Here is an 18,048-nt window from a genome sequence, read left to right as displayed (position 1 = left end):
TTAAGGTTCTCATAATTCATGCATGAAAGGGTTAAACCAAGATGAAAAATCATTATTTATAGGTTATGGTGGCATTATTTTCAAGTTTGTTGTCCTTTACTGTTAACATCGTTAGTGTAATTGTTGCACTTTGAGGGGCAGCAGGTTTGAAGACCATGGTTCAGAGCGTGTGTCGGATGCTGGGCTTGTTTTGGAAGGGCGGGGAGCTTTCCACACACACGCATACCCACAGACACACACTGGGAGCCCACTCGGAGCCCTCTTACCCCCCTGTTTTTATCCTCCTCCTCTGTCACTTGTTACCTTGCGTTTTCTGGTCTCGGCTGAACCGCTCCAGACGAAACACTGATAAATAACCCTCAGGTTCTGCTTCCAGTTGTCCACTTTGAAGCCGCTGACATGGGGGCAGCCCGCGGGACTCATGGTAGTCACAGCATCCGGATCTTCGCCTGTCCTCTGGGGTCGGTGAACCTGTTCAAACCCTTCCACGCAGACCCCAGGCAGTGCGGGGGGCTCCTGCTGCTGCTTGGCTAGCTAGGTCCCCAGGTTCGTTACCCACCGATGGCTTCGGTCTGGCTAACTGGACATGTCCTGGTCGCGGTGGTGGACTCGTACGCACTACCAAACATCAAGGCGTTTATTTCCGTATTCTCGTGTCAGACGTGAAAAGTATCGTGCGCGTTAAATCCAGAATAGCGCCGTAAATGCAGCTAAATTACATGTTAGCGAGATGGCTAAAGTTGGTTAGCATTGGAATTTCAACAGTAGCTTACACGGTGTGCATCTGTAAGACCCACCTCATTCAAAACGACGGGCCAATAAGGAGCGCGCGTTCCGTTTGATTGACGTGTGCCAACTTACTATTACTGGCTCAAGTCCCGCCTCCGACTAGACAGTGGTGCTCTGTGATTGGCCCAATTTCCCCGCAAACCACATCCGCCTGTCAAAGGACGCTGATTGGTTGAGGGATAAATCGGCTTCGTCGCATCTATCATAAATGTTCGAATGTAATAAATAGGAATAACTGGTAATAACCGAGGTTATTATCGTTAACGAAAAGTAACGACATGACGAAAACTAGAATTGTAAAAAAAAAAAAAAATTCGTTAACTGAAATAAATAAAAACTAGAATTAAAAGAAAAAAAATACGATAACTATCTGAAACTGTATTGTGTTTACAAAAACTAAAACAGAAAAAAATATGGATAAAATTCCCTTCGTTTTCGTCTTTGTCAATGTCGGATTGATATGAAATCGATTTATTTCCCTCAAGCAATTTTATCTGCTGGCACCATATGATATTTAATGGTCTGTCACTTCTTGTCACTTGTGGTTTCCAGTCGTCTTCTGGTCCCCACTCTACCTGGAAACATGGAGACTAAAGCAGCAGAGTCCTGTCTGGGATTGATTTGAATACGATGACAAAGAAGAAGAGAAAGGATGTATATATTAAAAAAATAATAAAACTAAACTAAAACTAAGCATTTAGAAAATAACTAAAACTAATAAAAACTATCAAACCTGCTCTAAAAACGAATTAAACCTAACTGAATTAGAGAAAAAAAAAGTCAAAACTAAATAAAACTAAACCATAAGGAAAAATCCAAAACGATTATAACGTTGGTAATAACAAATCCATCTGACAAGCACTTGCAACAACTGGATGACAGTTTTAACAAATGCAAACCCAGGATAATATTCTTAAACAATTTATTATAACAGATCCACAATCGCAAAGCTCAAGCTCCCAAATGACATGACAGTTTAGTTTTCATCTGCTAACTTCATCTTTTGCAATAACAAGCTGTCAAAAACGATTTTCTGTACAGTGCTCTAGCGACCTCTAGTGGATCCGACCTAAAAAAAAAAAAAAAAAAAAGAAAAAAAAGAAAAAAGGAAAAAAAACAAACAAACAAAAAAAACAAAAAACAGTGCACCAAATTGTGAACGACTCCTCCGTTGTGCCGCGTCTGGTCAAGGGCATGTCCGTGTGTACAGATTTGCTATTGATGATATCTACATTCTAACCAAAAGGAGTGAGAGGGAAACGATCATTGCAGTTTTTACAAATGTAGAATATATCAGCTTTATTCCTCATCAGCCATAGATGTATTACCTCACATGTAATGCCCTCTATTTACGGCCATCATGCAGCAGAACCAAAACAAACAGTGAGATTATTCACACATATGTTTGGAACAAATAAGCCCAGTTTTTATTATTGTGGTTTCTGTTAATGTAGCAGTGGCGCTCCAACCTGAACATTGATAAATAAAACACTGACAAAATTGTAATCTTTTTTCCTTTTCTGTAAGGATTTTTTGTTATCCTTAAGACACTGTGAAGAAAGACTAACCAAATTTATCATCATTCCACACAATTAGATTTTCCTTGACCAATGTCCTTATGCAATAGAATGTTTGTTTGTTTTCCTCTTAAAAAAATCCAACTTATCCTGGGAAGAACGTGTTGATGGCTGCAGCGTTCTGTCCCCGTCCAAGGCCCCCTCAGGAATAACTTGATGTTTTGCTACCAACATCATCTTCCTGCGATCCCATACTCTACAAACAAAAAAAATACATCACAAAAATAGGTCACAAAAGTGGTTAAATACAGGTTCCAACAGCCTGATTTGTAGGATTAAACCAGTCTCAAATTTACTCTTAGATCAAGTTAAAGAACTTCACAAAAAAGTCTAAACAACCCTAAGACCCAAGATTTCAAAGTCCTCCGTTTCCCCAGTGATGAAAGTGTAACAGCTAGTCACACTGGTCTACAGCTGTTTAGAAATGATCCACCTCAAGAAATTAAATGTGCTAAATGTTACATATTTTAATAAGATGAATTGGAAAACAAATGACAAAAGTGGTGGTTTGCTGATATTTTCAAGGTATATGATCAAGTGTTCTTACACATATATATTGGTTTATGTACATTTATACAATAGATCTATAAATCTTCCTCTAGATAGAATCTGTAAAGTGACCATAGTGTAATGCGCAGACAGTGTTTTGAAGTAGATCCAGTAGCTCTGAGACATTCCTTTTGAGTTAAACCCATTCTCTCCTTAATTCTCGTATTTCACATTTTGACCCAGGACTGTATTTTGGAAACTTCAGCCAACCAGCATTTAGATGGGATTTTTCTTTATCAGTGACTCACACGTGGTAAAATTTCACTATTATTCTGGAAGCATTTTACTTGTAGACCAGCGTTATCTTATGTTTCAGTTAAATGTCTCACTGTGCACTAGTGGCATAAGTTCATCAATGTCAACAGTATTTTCTGGATGTTTACAGCAGTTCCTCCCACAGTTCAGTGTTACATTTGCACATTTTATTCACATTTTACCCTTTCAAACAGTATATCTCTAATTTGCACATATTTTCGATTGCACACTATTTTATGTTTTTCTAATATTTGTCTGTATTTTATTGTCTTGTTATTTAGATGTAAATGCACTGTTGCTGGCAGAGACCACCTGCAATTTCATTGCACAACTGGTGTATTGACAATAAAGATTATTCTATTCTATTCTATTCTATTCAGAAGAGCAGCTTCCCCATCCATGACTGTACAGATCTGCAACATGTTAGACAGTTGGGCTTCTTTTAAATTTTGGTTTATCTAATATGAAGGATAGAGACATAAAAGACATGACAGACTGTAGAGCTGCTGTAAATAGGCCAAGTCTGTCACAGAACCTCAAACTGTCAAACATTTTCATTGGGTTCATTTGTTCATTCACTGAGTGGAGTCATCATTTGTATAGATCTGTATAAAAGATGTTCAAGATCATCACAGAGGTTGTAGGGGCGTTATGACACCAACTGTTTTCACAAAATAGGAGTTAGTTCGGGGTAATAGAAATTAATGCAAATTGCTTGAATAACAGCTCACCTGCTGTGAATGTAACTGAACAGCAGCTGCTATCAGAGACAATGAGGACAGAACCAGCTGTAATTCAGTATCCATGTAGAAATAGCAGCTGGTCTCTTAATTCAAAGGAGATGTCAAATGAAAAGGGGTTCATATTAGAGGTAGGCAATATATATCACCTACGATACTATCATAAATGTTGCTTTGACAATGTTGCAATTTTACATTATCGAGTATTCATACCATCTTGAAAAGAAAACTGACGGTGCATAAAGGAGAGGTGCATGAAAGTCCTAATTCGCTGAATGCGTGCCTCAGAAGCCGATCAGCAGACAGGACTCAGTCTTGTGGTGACTCAGTGGCAACCACAACACAACATCATCTCAAATGGAGGAAATATGCAAGAGTCTCCTGTCTCAGCAGACGATTTAATAGCGGGACGTGGGTCCATGTCACTAGCCTGGAAATGGTTCGGCTTTGACAAGACTGACGTCAGTCAAAATACAAGATATACCAAAAAACGGTCACTGTGAAGACCAATTCAACAACAAATCTGTTCCACCACTTGTGAACGGACCATACAAAAGAGTATGAGAAATATGTAAAACTTTGCAATTCCACAAGCATGACTACAGCTAAAGACAAGATGAGTAAATCTGCACAACACACTCAGCAAACCCTCGCCGAGTCATTCAGCAAACACGTACCATACGACAAAGTATATTTAACTAGGTTTACATTTTAATGTCATCTTAATTCAATGATATCCATTTACAATTTTTCCATTTATTTTGTACAAAAGCTTAACGAAAACACTACTGAGCAAACCTGATTTGGCATATTCTCCTGTGATTCATGTACAACCTGAGCATAACTTGAAGTTGGTCATTGTTAAATTTGGCCATAGAATATTGTTGGGTAATGTTTTGCAAAAGGCCATAATATATAAAGAACATGTATGAAGTACTTTAAAAATAAACAAGAGCTGTTATTCTGAAACGCTCTGTCTATCCATAGACGTCCTGGTAAGCAAGCAGAATTTTACAACATTTTTTTGCAAAAAAAAAAAAAAGAAAAAAAAGGAAATCATATTTTAAAGGATATCGTCAGATTATCGTTATTGGAAAATGTAAAAAAAATAATCAAGTTTTTTTTTTGGCCATATTGCCCACCCCTAGTTCATATTGTCTGTGTCTGACTGTGGGTGCTTGAGTCACTGTTTCTGAGAGTTTTTGTCCATTTACAGTACAACCCACCCACAGACTTTACGAGCTGAAACTGGGTCAGCAGTGTTTCCAAGTCTCCATCTTCAAGAGTTTAAAATACAGTATGGATGCTAACTTATAGGTCCTGAACCTATTATTGTTGACAGAGCCATAATAGTCACTTTATTTTTGTTTATGTCCATGTCTCCAAGAAAATGCATCCAACCACATTATAGGTTTGGCTCTGTGTTGTCCTGTTTTCATATACTGACAAAGTACCACTATCTATTTCTGATTTTGGTTTTTCATTCTACAGTCGATCATAATTCAATCATCTACAGTTGATTTTTGTGCCTTAGGGACTGTAGCGCTCATTACACTTGATATTCTTAAGCATTTCCTTACCTTCTGCACAAATTGTGGGTTTACTGTGATTTCCTGATCCATAGACTTTAGCTTTTCATCCAGCTCTATACATTTCAACATCTGCAAGAGAGTGATATGATATACATTACTTCAACTTAACAGTGGTTAAAAAGGCGATTCACTGTGAGAAACGTAAAATGGTACCCTGAATGTACTACTACTGGAAACAGAGACTGGCTGCCTCACCTCTTGGTCAATTTTGTGGAGCATTGCCGGGTTGTTGTATTTTTCTGGGTTGTCATGGAAGCATACCATGCCGTCCTTTTGGTTAATGCTAGCGTAGATCTCACCATCTTCAATCTGCAGAGAAACACAAATACAGGTATATTTGATTAATTTTAAAACATAGATTCTTCACCCATAAAGACCCAAAGCCACCAGTGACCAAAACCATCTACTGATCTAAAATGTTTAGTAACTTCTGAACCGTTAAACCCATCAATACGTGTAAATAATTGGTGTAAAATACAGTTTGTCATCATTTCATAGTCATCTGATATGACCCATTTGGACGAACAGAGGCTCCGTAATGAACGTAGAAACATCGTCATCTTCTACAAATATGGTTCTCAAACTTTTTACAGTGGAGTACCCCCTGAAATATAGTTTTTTACCCAAGTACCCCCAACTCTCACTTCAGCATTTTTGATTGAAAAAACATTAGGCAAAGTTGGTTCCTGTGCCAAGGGTATCTGTTTATATTGTAAACACTTTGTAAACAAACAACATACATTTAACAGTAATATATAAATAAATGAAGTTTTTTTTAAGTAAATTTTGTGTGCAAAATATAAACTGAAATGTGCCCTCTTTCATTGATAAGAAGAATAAATTGGTCATTAGTTAATAAACGAACCTTTCATCAACAAAACATAATTACTTAGCTACTTATATAAACTAATTTTGAATAATTTAAAATAGACATGTTCTTAAAATGTTACCAAAGCTTAAACAAGATGATTGACAGTAAAACTATTATATGAATATATTTATTGTGTTTTATGTTTCAGCATTAATTCTCATTATTTATTTTGTATTCAGTACATGATGACTTATTTAATGTATTTTTCAAAAAAAAAAATCCAAGTACGCCCTGGGCTTCTTCCAAGTACCCCCAAGGGTATGTGACATGTACCCCATTTTGGGAACCCCTGTTCTACAATATTGATTCACCAGTAAAACCCACTGGAGTTGGATCAATGACAGCAGATAGACACAATTGGTTTATGTTCAGTTATTGATAAAATTGCTGAAAAATTCACTTTTTCTTTAGTTTTCTCTTCCTGATATAATAACCCTCAACTTTAATCTGAGCTTTTAAGAACATCTACATGAAGAGTTGATTAAAAATAGGAAAATACATGATTTACACTGAAAAAAAAAAAACACAAAATAGAGGATAATATTATAATAAATGGAGATAAGTCACTTAAAAGGTTCAATCTGGAGTTTTTCAAAGTGGTTCTTCTAGGTTAAACTGGACTTGTTTCCCTCTTTTGAAAACATTTTGTCTCTCATCCAAGAGACCACCATGAAGAATGACAACTTGGGCAAATAAGAAGTTAAAGACATTAAATCTAGAGAAAAATTTATTTGGGAACTGTCACAAAAGTAGCTCATCTAGTACGCTCGTCCTGGTCCAACTCACCATGTGTAAGACGTATTTCTCTGCCTCTTGGGGACCAGACAGCTGCACTCGACTCGCCATGTCTTGCAAAGACAGCGTCAGGAAGGTCTGTAGGAGAAGCACGCAGACGGAACAAACATTTAGAAAAACTATCAGTGTCTCAGTCTTTGTTGGAACCAAAAGCTGGATAGTGTGTATCATTGTGCTTTATATGTTACTGGCTGAGTAAATCATGTACATCACTGTACAGCTACAGTGACTAGTGGACAGAAAGTCAAACGGCAAAATTAATCGCAGACTAATTTAGTAGTCGACTGGTTTATTGCCGACTCAAACTCTTGAGCATTTATTTAGTTGTTTAACAAACTTTGTTAATTGATATGCACAAAATGGACTTTTGTTCAAGGGAAATAAGTGCTGTTTGCAAAATTGTAATGTATTTTATTGCTGCAAAAAATATAAAGTCCAGATTATGATTCTGTTCAGATGACTAATGGTTACAGTAGTCAATGACTAGTCGACTACTGAAATAGTCATTAGTTGTGTACCTACATCACTGTTCTCTGTCTGTTGTTTCTAAGTGTCCATCTCTGTATGTCTGCAGACAATCACACTGGTTGGCATTTTATTAATAAATATCTCCTTGGCCTACTTCCTTTTTGTCTTTGTACATAGATACGTGAAAACCTAAAGCAGTATGCTCTGTACTCTTAGAACAACCTGCAGATGCTCTCCAAAGTCAGGAATACAGACTGGGATTCAAACAGTCACACACTGTTACTTTGGGAGAATCTAAGTCTAGTTTAAGGGACTGACAAAAATAACACTATTGGTCAATGCATTACCTCAAACTTGAAGTGGAATTATATTTAATCTTGACCTTAATTAGTCCTTGATCATTTACTGTATTCAAATTACACATGTTTAAACATTCGTACAATACAATATTTGAAGTGTAATTGTTTGTTCAGTTATATGGATGTTATATTTATATATATATATATATATATATATATATATATATATATATATATATATATATATATATATATATATACATATACACACACACATATATATATACACATATACACAGGGTGGGGAAGCAAAATTTACAATGAACATTTAGTTGTTTTTTCTCAGCAGACACTACGTCAGTTGTTTTGAAACCAAACATATATTGATGTCATAATCATACCTAACACTATTATCCATACCTTTTCAGAAACTTTTGCCCATATGAGTAATCAGGAAAGCAAACGTCAAAGAGTGTGTGATTTGCTGAATGCACTCGTCACACCAAAGGAGATTTCAAAAATAGTTGGAGTGTCCATAAAGACTGTTTATAATGGAAAGAAGAGAATGACTATGAGCAAAACTATTACCAGAAAGTCTGGAAGATACTATTAAAGAAGAATGGGAGAAGTTGTCACCTCAATATTTGAGGAACACTTGCGCAAGTTTCAGGAAGCGTGTGAAGGCAGTTATTGAGAAAGAAGGAGGACACATAGAATAAAAACATTTTCTATTATGGACAAATAAATGGGCAAATAAATTCTCATGACTTTCAATAAACTAATTGGTCATACACTGTCTTTCAATCCCTGCCTCAAAATATTGTAAATTTTGCTTCCCCACCCTGTGTATATGTATATATGTGTGTGTGTGTGTGTGTATATATATATATATATATATATATATATATATATATATATATATATATATATATATATACATATATATATATATACATATACATATATATATATATATATATATACATATACATATACATATATACATATACATATATACATATACATATATATATACATATACATATATATATATATATATATATATATATATATATATATATATATATATATATATATATATATATATATATAAAATCGTTGAATATGACTGCTATATTACCCATGTAATTAATGTAATAACTTTCTGTTTGTTGCATTTATCTTGCTTCTAAAGTCAATTATTTTTTTTATCATTACTAATTTTATGTGTTTTCTTGGTTATATTACAAATGAGACCCTCATCTCAATATATTCTGAGATTATAATACTATAACATTTCTTTAAAGCCAGAGGCGTAATTATTAAACTCCGTCTAAACACTGGTTCTAATGTTTAGTGAAGTCACTCAAGAAGTGAGAATTTTCCCTCATTATTTCTTCTGCTGACATCTGGTTTATGTTAATGGTATTACAGGCGTGCAGACACATCCACCTTTGTTAGCCTCTGGATGTTCTTCTTGTAGAGGGAGGAGAGGCACTGTTTGACCAGGCCTGTGTTGTTGTCTCGTGTGAAGGTCTCGCTGTGTTTGTTGACCAGACTGCGCAGCTCTGCTGGGTTGTTGGTGGTGTAAACTTGAGCTAACTCGTGGTAGGCGTTGCTCAGGGGCTGAGTAGGTATTAAAAAAAGACAGAAAACATCAAAGGCGTGAAAATGAGCTCATACATGTGCAGATATCATCATTTCATTCATCAGTAGACTGATGTGTGGACACTCACACCAGCCTCTACAGCCATGAAAATTGGACACAACAGAACTCTTGATTGACCGTTAGCAGCCAGTCAATTCTGCGTGTTCTCTGCAAGTCAAGTCAGCACTTAACTTTTATTTTTATTAATGATGACTTATCGACAACATAATTGACGTTGTCATGTTTAATCTAAGTTAAGGCAGCTGTTAATGTGTTGTTTATGGTCAAAGTCCCATGAGGACCTCTGTCTACAAAGGCTCTCAAAAATGGTAAAATCAGGGGATGTGTATGTCCATCTATGAGGCCAATGTGATACATCACTGTAATGCACTGAAAACAACCTTGTGCATTAAAGCACATAAAGCCACTGCCAATGTCATGTCTATGATTCACCCCTACTTTGATGTGGTAGAATTCCACATGATCTGACTCAACATGATGCAATTCACTATGATGGAGAAACAATATGATGCTGTGAAAAGTCAATAGACAATTTCATTTGATCTCATTCTCAGTCTGAAAGAATGAGATCATGGACACAGGTAGATAAATGAGTTTGGCCTGTCGGTGTCTGGGTTCTTCCTCAGAGGTGATGAGTCCGGTCATCAGGAGGAGAGTAATGTCGCTACTACTCCGCATCGAAGGGTTCTACATGAGGTGGTTAGTTTAATTTTATTTTTGTACGTATTCATTTCCCTAGCAGTGCAAGTTAGTCTCTCATATTTTCCATTTCTCTTCTAAGAAACTTTTGAGTTGACTTTTTCCACAAAAATGTCTCTGACATTAGATAAAAATCAACCCAGGCCCAGAGCTTGCCTTAAACCACTTTTCCTTTCCTGTTCTGTCTCCAGTTACACTTTTATACCAATCCCAGCCTCAGTAGCAGCCTAAAGCTTTGCTTACTCATGTGAGACCATGAAACTTAGTGACAATCGTATGCTGACAGCAGCAAAGACATCTGTCAAGCAGCACATGAGCAGAGACGACAGATGCACTGGAGGAACAGCTTCAAAAGTAGGGATTTGCTTAGAGATGGTACATTACAGGAATTTGGTGAGTAATAATAACTGTACATAAATACATCATTTTACGATCTAAAAAATAAGAGATGATGCCTCTTATATTCATCCTATGTTTGTTCTGATTCACACTTTTTCAGTCTGGGTATTTGTACCTTCAACTTCGGTGCATCTTTATGACTGACAGCATTGTAACCTCTCTAAAAAATTAAAGTGATGCTTTCATCCATCTGGAGAGTGAACAACACTGTACATTGGTGTTATGTTATTTATTTAAATGAAGTGCTCAAAGAAGCTAGAGCTTTCTTTTAGAGAATTCAACCACTAGGGATAAAGTTTTGAATTTAACAGCAGCATAAAAAGCAGCTACAGTTGCATGTTTCACTATGTAAAATTCATTGCAGCACTATGAGGTATGTCAGTTATTGAACACAATAGCTAATTTAATCAATGGATTCCATTTTACCTAAAGATGTGCAGTACAAACAGATGTATGAAAAGCTTGTGTACTCTCCATCCTTACCTTGATGAACCTCCCTACTATTTGTGAGGTGTATTTGGGCAACTGCTGCACTTTGCCGTGGAGAATGAGTGACACCAGGATGTATTTCTTATAGGCTTCCAACATGATGTGGCTCACTGCCATGGCTGGAGTGGTTATTGCCTGAGACGGGAAAAAACCCCACAAATATGATTATCAACATAAATACCAGAGAAAGCCACGAAAAGAAAATAGTATACATGTGACAAATGCCAACACACAACAGGGTTATATGTCAAGACAGCAATTTCATAAATACCTGTTCATAAAAATACAGTGCTCTTTCAAAGTTTTTGAGGCCCGTGTAGATCATGCCACCATAATAGTAGTAACATAAAAAGTGCTTTGCGTCGTAGGCTCCATTCTCCTTACAGATGTCCATCATGTCCAGCTCCAAGAAGGGCAGGGCAGGCTTGAAGCACTTTGCTAACAAGCACAGCTGCAGAAAGACAAGTGTTTAGTGAGGAATACTGACATGATTAGACTCAATACAAGACGGTATTTGAATGATTTCACTCAGTTCTTAAATAAATGGGTCAAACTGTAAACATTTAGGAGAACCAAATGTAAAACGATTAAAGACTGACTTATCTGTTGTACGAAACACTGTATCATAGTTCATTATAAGTAGTATCAACAATCCAAAGTTTTCTGCTGGTCTTACAGCCTTGGCTTTGATTGCTGCATCACTCACCTGACACAGGTCTGCATGAACTGAGGTAAGTTGGTTTGTGTTCATCTGCATTTTGTCTATTGCCTGTTTTAGGACTACGACACCCCTCAATGGCTAGAGTGAGAAAGCAAATCAGAGTTACAAATGTTTATCTCGTGAATGAAAAACCATGAATTTTAATGTAGGAGCTTAACACTCAGTACTGTACTAGATGAATGGACAACTCAGTTTTGCCTTGTTCTAACAGGCAGTGATTAAAAGGAATATTAAATATTCCCCACAGGAGAAGTTACTTTAAAAGAAGTATCACACACACTGGTTGCATGGCCAAGGCGCTGCATAACATCTTCAGAGCATCATACAGAATGCATATGACAGACCGACATGATAATAACAGCATTCCCTACCAAGCACAACGCAGAAACATAACACAACACAAGCACGAGCTAAACTAAGTAACTAATTCAAGTTGAAAAAAATAGTGTTTATTTTGTCGTCTCAACACAGATTAGAGTCACTTGATGCAAATACATTTCTCATATGTACACTGAACAAAAATATAATTCCAATTATTTTTTTTATCAATTGGGAAATATTTCAACCAAACAATTATTATTTTAGTCTTGTCTTAAAACTCAAGCAACAAAATCATGACTAACAGTTTGTGCACAATTCCTGAGTTCTGATAGTCTGAACACGCCAGCAGTCAGCACCAGTATGAGTGTGTTCACCACTAGCATCTCATAAAGCCGTACATCAGAGTGTGGATAGTGGACGGCAGAAAGTCGTCCCATTCCTCCTACAGCGCAACTTGGATCTGGTGCATGCTGTCTGACCTGCTGATCCAGAACATCCCATAAGTGTTCATGACTTGTGACAAAAGTGCACATTTTGGGGTGGTATTTAATTAACCATGGTGCGAGGGGTATTGGTCACGCTGGCTGACCAGCTCAGTGTCAGAGTGCTCAGGGGTGGAATAGTGATGAATGTCACAGGGACTAGTCCATGAGAACTGGATCACCAGACTAGAGCAAAACAAATCATTTAGTACCTCTATAAACACTATCTGTGTGCATATTTTGTTATACGTCAGTTTAACTTGGCATTTCTGTTTGGTGCATGTATATTTTTGGTCAGTGTATACTGTGTTTCCAGCCTATAAGTGGATTTTAACATGCTACTGCTAAGAGTTAAAGGGCCTAAAGGGAGAAACTTGTCCTCTAATGTGACATATACACCACTAAATCATTTAGGCACTCTTTCATGTTGTAGACTAGAGTTAAACCAAATGCAAAACATATCATGTTTCATACTTTTGGTCATTGCAATTGCAAGATGAATCATGGCTTTGGAGGGAATGGAAATTTTTGCATTTCATTTTCACTGATAAAAAAATTCCTTGAAGTCTGGAGAATATGATTTGTGGCACCACTGTGATTCATTTATTAAAGAATGAAGTGACAAATTTTCCCTTTATCAAAAAATTGCAGTCTGTGCAATTTGGATATTGCACTTGGCTGTGTTTCTATATTAATGGTTCTTCAATTAACAGTTCAGTCCAATGGCAGATGCAGTAAAAAAAAGGGTCACTTATTTGAAAAACTGAATAATACATTTCCATTCAGTTTCCTGATACATCTTTCCAGTCACAGCAACCAGAGTGCTGCAGATTGTTACAAGGCCTACTGTAAGTCTTAAATGCAAAATCAAAGGTTTTGTATTAAAGAATCCCGAAAATGACTATGAAAACACATTTAGAAGTTACACTTCACTGTTTTGCAGAGGAAGTTAGATGGATTTACAGTATGCCATGAATATCAGGAAAAGTAAATCAAAAGTATAATGGTACTTTTTTTTTTTTATTTTTCATTAATTGAAAATATTTTTTTTCTCTATATATGACTTTCAAGACATAACTCAGCACAAGACTACACATTGAAAGAAACTATTATTCCACTTAGTGCTTTGAGACACTTTGAACATATATTGTCCTACAATATTTGTATGAACATTTCAGTCTCTCCTGAATTAAAACCATCAACAGTCTTACCTGTTTCCGCTCTACAAGGGCATTCGTCAACTGGTGGCAAAGACCAGCAACTGAGGGGAAATAAAAACAAGGGAAACAAGTGATTAATTAGTTGAGTTGTCTGACTGGCTGGTCTATTGGTTAGCTGCTATGATTTACCTCCCGCTTATATGGGCATGAAGGAAACATCCAGATATTATGTACAAGTACTTTTATTTACCATAAATTCCTTTCGTAGCCCAACCCAAATAATACCCCATTATTCCTCAAGCCTCATACTTTCAGCATCTTGCATGCAAGGAAAGTAATACATTACCTTTGTTAATCACATTGAAAAAATGAGAACAAACTGATCGCAAAGCAACAGTTAAACAACACCTGACTGGACACTGGTTATCACAGGTAAAAACATTTGGTGTTTTTGGTGACTGGTACTTTCTGAAAATTTCTCTAGAGTTTGCATTTAAACACTAGTCAAATAAATCAGATAATATTGGGAAGTGTTGAATGTGCTGGGTATAATTAGCCAAGTGTGGGCATAATATGAGTCAAGTTTAACCCAACACTACATTTTCAACACAACAAGTAAGAGAACACTAATAATCTCAGGATGACAGACCATAACAGTGTTCAGTTACTAAAGCTGATCAATAAGGAAATTGCAGTTTTTCAAGTGGAAAGCTCTTCAACATCTGACAGGTGAGACAGTGAGTTAATGAGGACTTACAAGTGTCTGTTGCATATCTAATGTGCTCTCCATTGCAAGTACTGATGAAAAGCTGGACTTGGGAGAAGAGCGTCTCAAAGTCAGGGATGTTTGGCATGGAGAACTTCACAAATCTGGAAAAAATACAAAAGGTTGGCATCAAATATGAGACTGGCAAGCTTAACCTTATAACAATATGATCAGATGGATGTTGTTCCATTTGTTTCTGAAAAATGTGTTTCATCTGTGCAAGGGGGGAAAGACAGCGCTACTGTTTCCTAAAAATCATAAATACTTGTGGTGCTATGGTTTAAATGTATTCTGCACATTTTAATTATTTTATACAAAACTGCTTTATCCTGTGGTTGTTCCACATATGACTCTTACTGTATTACAGGACTTAGTATCACAGACTATATAGATTTACTAAAAGAAATCGAAAAGACAACTTATTTGCTCCTATGTTACACTGCTTTGTGCGTACATCACTTCCATTTGTACATGCAACAGGGAGATTTAATGACTACATCTGCCTCTATTACATACAAGAACTGTCAGAACATCACCATGAGAAAAAAAAATGGTGTTGTCAATAACATGCAAATTATACATTATTGTTAAAAGCACACAATATGACCTTCAATGTATGCTGAAATGGTATGGAGTTTTCACAGTGGAAAATTAGCCCAAAAAATTATTACCAGTTACCCTGACCTTAAAAAGAAACAAGAGATTTTTTTTACTTGGAAGTACATTTAAAAGGTCTCAATTTTGAAAAACAAACAAAAACATTGTACATCTCCCCTTTAAACTAAGGGGGTCTCCATTTTCCTGCAAATCCAACACCATAGATAAGCAAATGTACACATATGATAAGCATCAATTTTCATTCCAAACTAAACTGTGAAACCAGTGTACTGCTGTAACCCAACCTTCACCACAGACAACAATAACTGAGTGCAGGCACAATGCACATTGGAATCAGGTGTTTAGAGAAATGAGGAGAACTGAGATGCTAATAGAGTGTTTGACTGAGATCAGCAAGATTGGGCAAAATCAAAAATGAAAGAAGTTACTTACAGCACAGCCAGTACACCTAGGGAGTGCTCCTGGATGTCCAAGGCCCCCAGCACCGTGTCCAGGTGGGACAGATTTTTGGCCAACAGCTCTCCACTCTTGTTGATCAACTCACATAGCTGAGTCATCTGGCCTAAGAGTGAAGAAGACAAGGAGCAGCGTAAAGTAAATAAGTTCTTCATTTTGGATATTCTTGATTAGCCCTGAGATCTTTGGCGAACAAGTGAGATTTTACATGATGTCTTTGACAGTCAAGTAAACAAACTAACACTAATTAAATCAATCTTAAGGATTGTACATTAATCTTGAAAAGCTAAGTAAAAGTGGTTGCTTACAAAACAAGCACATACAGACAGATGAGACTGAATGGGTTACAAACTAGAAATGTCACAACAGTCCCGATTATTACCTTAATTAATTTGACAACGTTAAATAACAAAATCCACAAAAGAAAAGAGCTTCACACTAGTTTAGAAGTATAAGAAGCTATTTTCTTTACTTTTAAAGCAGTCGGTTTTGTGACTTAAAAAACATATTTTTGGTATGTGACAATAAAAAACCATTATTGTTCTTACACACAGAAATTAAGTGACTCAAAAATGTTTACAACAGTCGTGTGTGGGTGAAATTTAATGTAAATCGGCCGGTCAAGTGTCCTGTCAAGGCCTTGCAAGACAGGCAAAGCAAGTGGGATTGACAGACGACTTTGAACCAATTATAACCCTTATTTCCGTCTATCGGCCAATCGAAAATGAGCTGGGCGGGACTACCGGTAGGCAGTCCCCAGAAATAATTTTCTAGATCAAAAACAAAAAGTAAGATTTTGACATTTTGTTTCAAGAGCTTTCTTGTTCGAAGCTACCGTTGGCGTCCCTGTATGCTAATACACCATCTGGCGATACTTCACACAACTCTCGATGTCAAATAAAGTCATTTTTCGCGGTGTGTTTACATGATAAAGCAAAAAGAGGGCTCTGGCCAGTTAGGCTGCCTAGCTATCGGCAAGGCATTGGATAGCATAAGCTAGCTAAGTAGCTAATACTTCCCACCCGAATGAGTTTGCTAACCCTACCTTGAGCGGAGAGCTGCCGCACATTGTTCACAAACTGCTCCAAGGCTGAAGCCATTATTTCCTGGGTCCAAAGTGGAGGTAATTTGCACTGTTTTTCATTCAAACGTCAGAAACAACTCCGTCCGGACTAAGACAGGGGGCCACCAGCCGCCACTGAGGTCGAATTATCGCGAGATCATAAGAACAGAACAGGCTGCAAGGAGAATTACGAACTGCCGGAACGACAGCTTCTTAAAGGGCCAGAAGCACACATTTGCTATCTGCGGTCCAAATGTAATCACGTCTAAACGTTTTCATTATGGCATTTTTATTAAAAAGTTTTACGGTGCGTCCTTATGCGCTGAGACATAGAACTGGACAGCCCCAAATCATTGTGCATTTAAGGAAAAAGTAATAGGAACTGACGTAGACTTTGCAGAGTTTCCCTCAAAGATGCTCTAAAATAGTAAGAGCTCTTGTCTGATTTGTTTTAAACAGCCCAAAGTGGAGTCACACATTACTTGAGTTCCCTGTTTATTATGGTGCGACGCAGCTACTTGTTCATTATGTTGTAATGTCCTTCTGAGCCTACTTACTTTCACAATTTTATGAACATACAGAAAATCTTGCCATTTTCTTGTACCGTCAAACATTAAGATTTGACTGTGTTATGATACATGAAGAACTGGGTAAACTTCACTCATCCATGATTTTTTAAGGTGTCCATTTAGTGGTGCCAGCCCAAGTTGCTTCATTGTTCTGCTGCTTTAATTGTGTTATTGTTGAGCAAGAAATTTAAGCAAGCCTTAACGTTACACTTGTTAAATTTTACTGTAAGATTATAGCTCTTTATTTTATTTTTAATTTAGGCAACATTTATCAAGTGCTAATGTGTAGAACTTTAAATGTTGTATACATATGTTATATATAATACATTATTTCAATACTTGTTATTTTTATTTGTTTGTCCTAAATTATTAATAGTCATGTTTGTAATTTCAATGTTTTATTTTTAAACTAATTTTTAGGGGAGTAATACACACTTACAAAGAACATGTGGGTTGAAATCTTTGTGTATTATTGTGTAATTATGTTATTATTTTGTATTATTGTGACAATTTGTGCTGTTTTTGTTGTTAGTTGCAAAATGAGCATTTAAAGACAGTGCATTATTAATCATCCCAAAGTAGAAGAAGGAGAGACTTTTTTTTTTTTTATTACTAAACCTGTATTGATAATTAACAAGTAGAAAGATGCAACATTTAACAGAAGTAACCATCACATATAATTCAAGTATTGATCCAAACAA

At 36.4% G+C, this 18,048-nt stretch overlaps 2 protein-coding genes across 2 annotated transcripts in view; both read right to left on the bottom strand.

The window, feature by feature from the left end:
• Positions 1 to 1,006, bottom strand: part of usp22 (ubiquitin specific peptidase 22) — a 70,637-nt gene extending 69,631 nt beyond the window's left edge. Inside the window, exon 1 of the mRNA XM_030121449.1 lies at positions 304 to 1,006. Coding sequence (XP_029977309.1) covers positions 304 to 423 — 120 coding nt within the window. The 5' untranslated portion in view covers positions 424 to 1,006. The remainder of the gene's footprint in view (positions 1 to 303) is intronic.
• Positions 1,007 to 1,696: 690 nt separating this feature from the next.
• On the bottom strand, positions 1,697 to 16,938 carry cops3 (COP9 signalosome subunit 3). The gene is made up of 12 exons (XM_030121451.1): positions 16,761 to 16,938; positions 15,692 to 15,821; positions 14,633 to 14,745; positions 13,927 to 13,976; positions 11,898 to 11,990; positions 11,463 to 11,642; positions 11,186 to 11,326; positions 9,388 to 9,561; positions 7,160 to 7,246; positions 5,698 to 5,811; positions 5,491 to 5,571; positions 1,697 to 2,562 (listed from the first exon to the last, which is right to left on the bottom strand). Exons 1-12 carry the CDS (start codon positions 16,813 to 16,815, stop codon positions 2,509 to 2,511), a joined length of 1,272 nt encoding a protein of 423 aa, XP_029977311.1. The 5' UTR covers positions 16,816 to 16,938; the 3' UTR covers positions 1,697 to 2,508.
• Between the last annotated feature and the right edge of the window lie 1,110 nt (positions 16,939 to 18,048).

Source organism: Sphaeramia orbicularis, chromosome 19, assembly GCF_902148855.1.
Source record: "Sphaeramia orbicularis chromosome 19, fSphaOr1.1, whole genome shotgun sequence".
NCBI classification, from domain to species: Eukaryota; Metazoa; Chordata; class Actinopteri; order Kurtiformes; family Apogonidae; genus Sphaeramia; species Sphaeramia orbicularis.
This window is presented reverse-complemented; position numbering and strand designations above follow the sequence as displayed.

What these genes read in the sequence shown, in the direction of transcription:
- cops3 (XM_030121451.1), bottom strand. Translation starts at nt 16,815, where the DNA reads ATGGCTTCAGCCTTGGAGCAGTTTGTGAACAATGTGCGGCAGCTCTCC. An exon ending in CCCTTGTAGAGCGGAAACAG is followed by an intron (nt 11,991 to 13,926) that starts GTAAGACTGTTG and finishes TTCTCACTCTAG; the next exon opens with CCATTGAGGGGTGTCGTAGT. An exon ending in TAGTAGGGAGGTTCATCAAG is followed by an intron (nt 9,562 to 11,185) that starts GTAAGGATGGAG and finishes ATACCTACTCAG; the next exon opens with CCCCTGAGCAACGCCTACCA.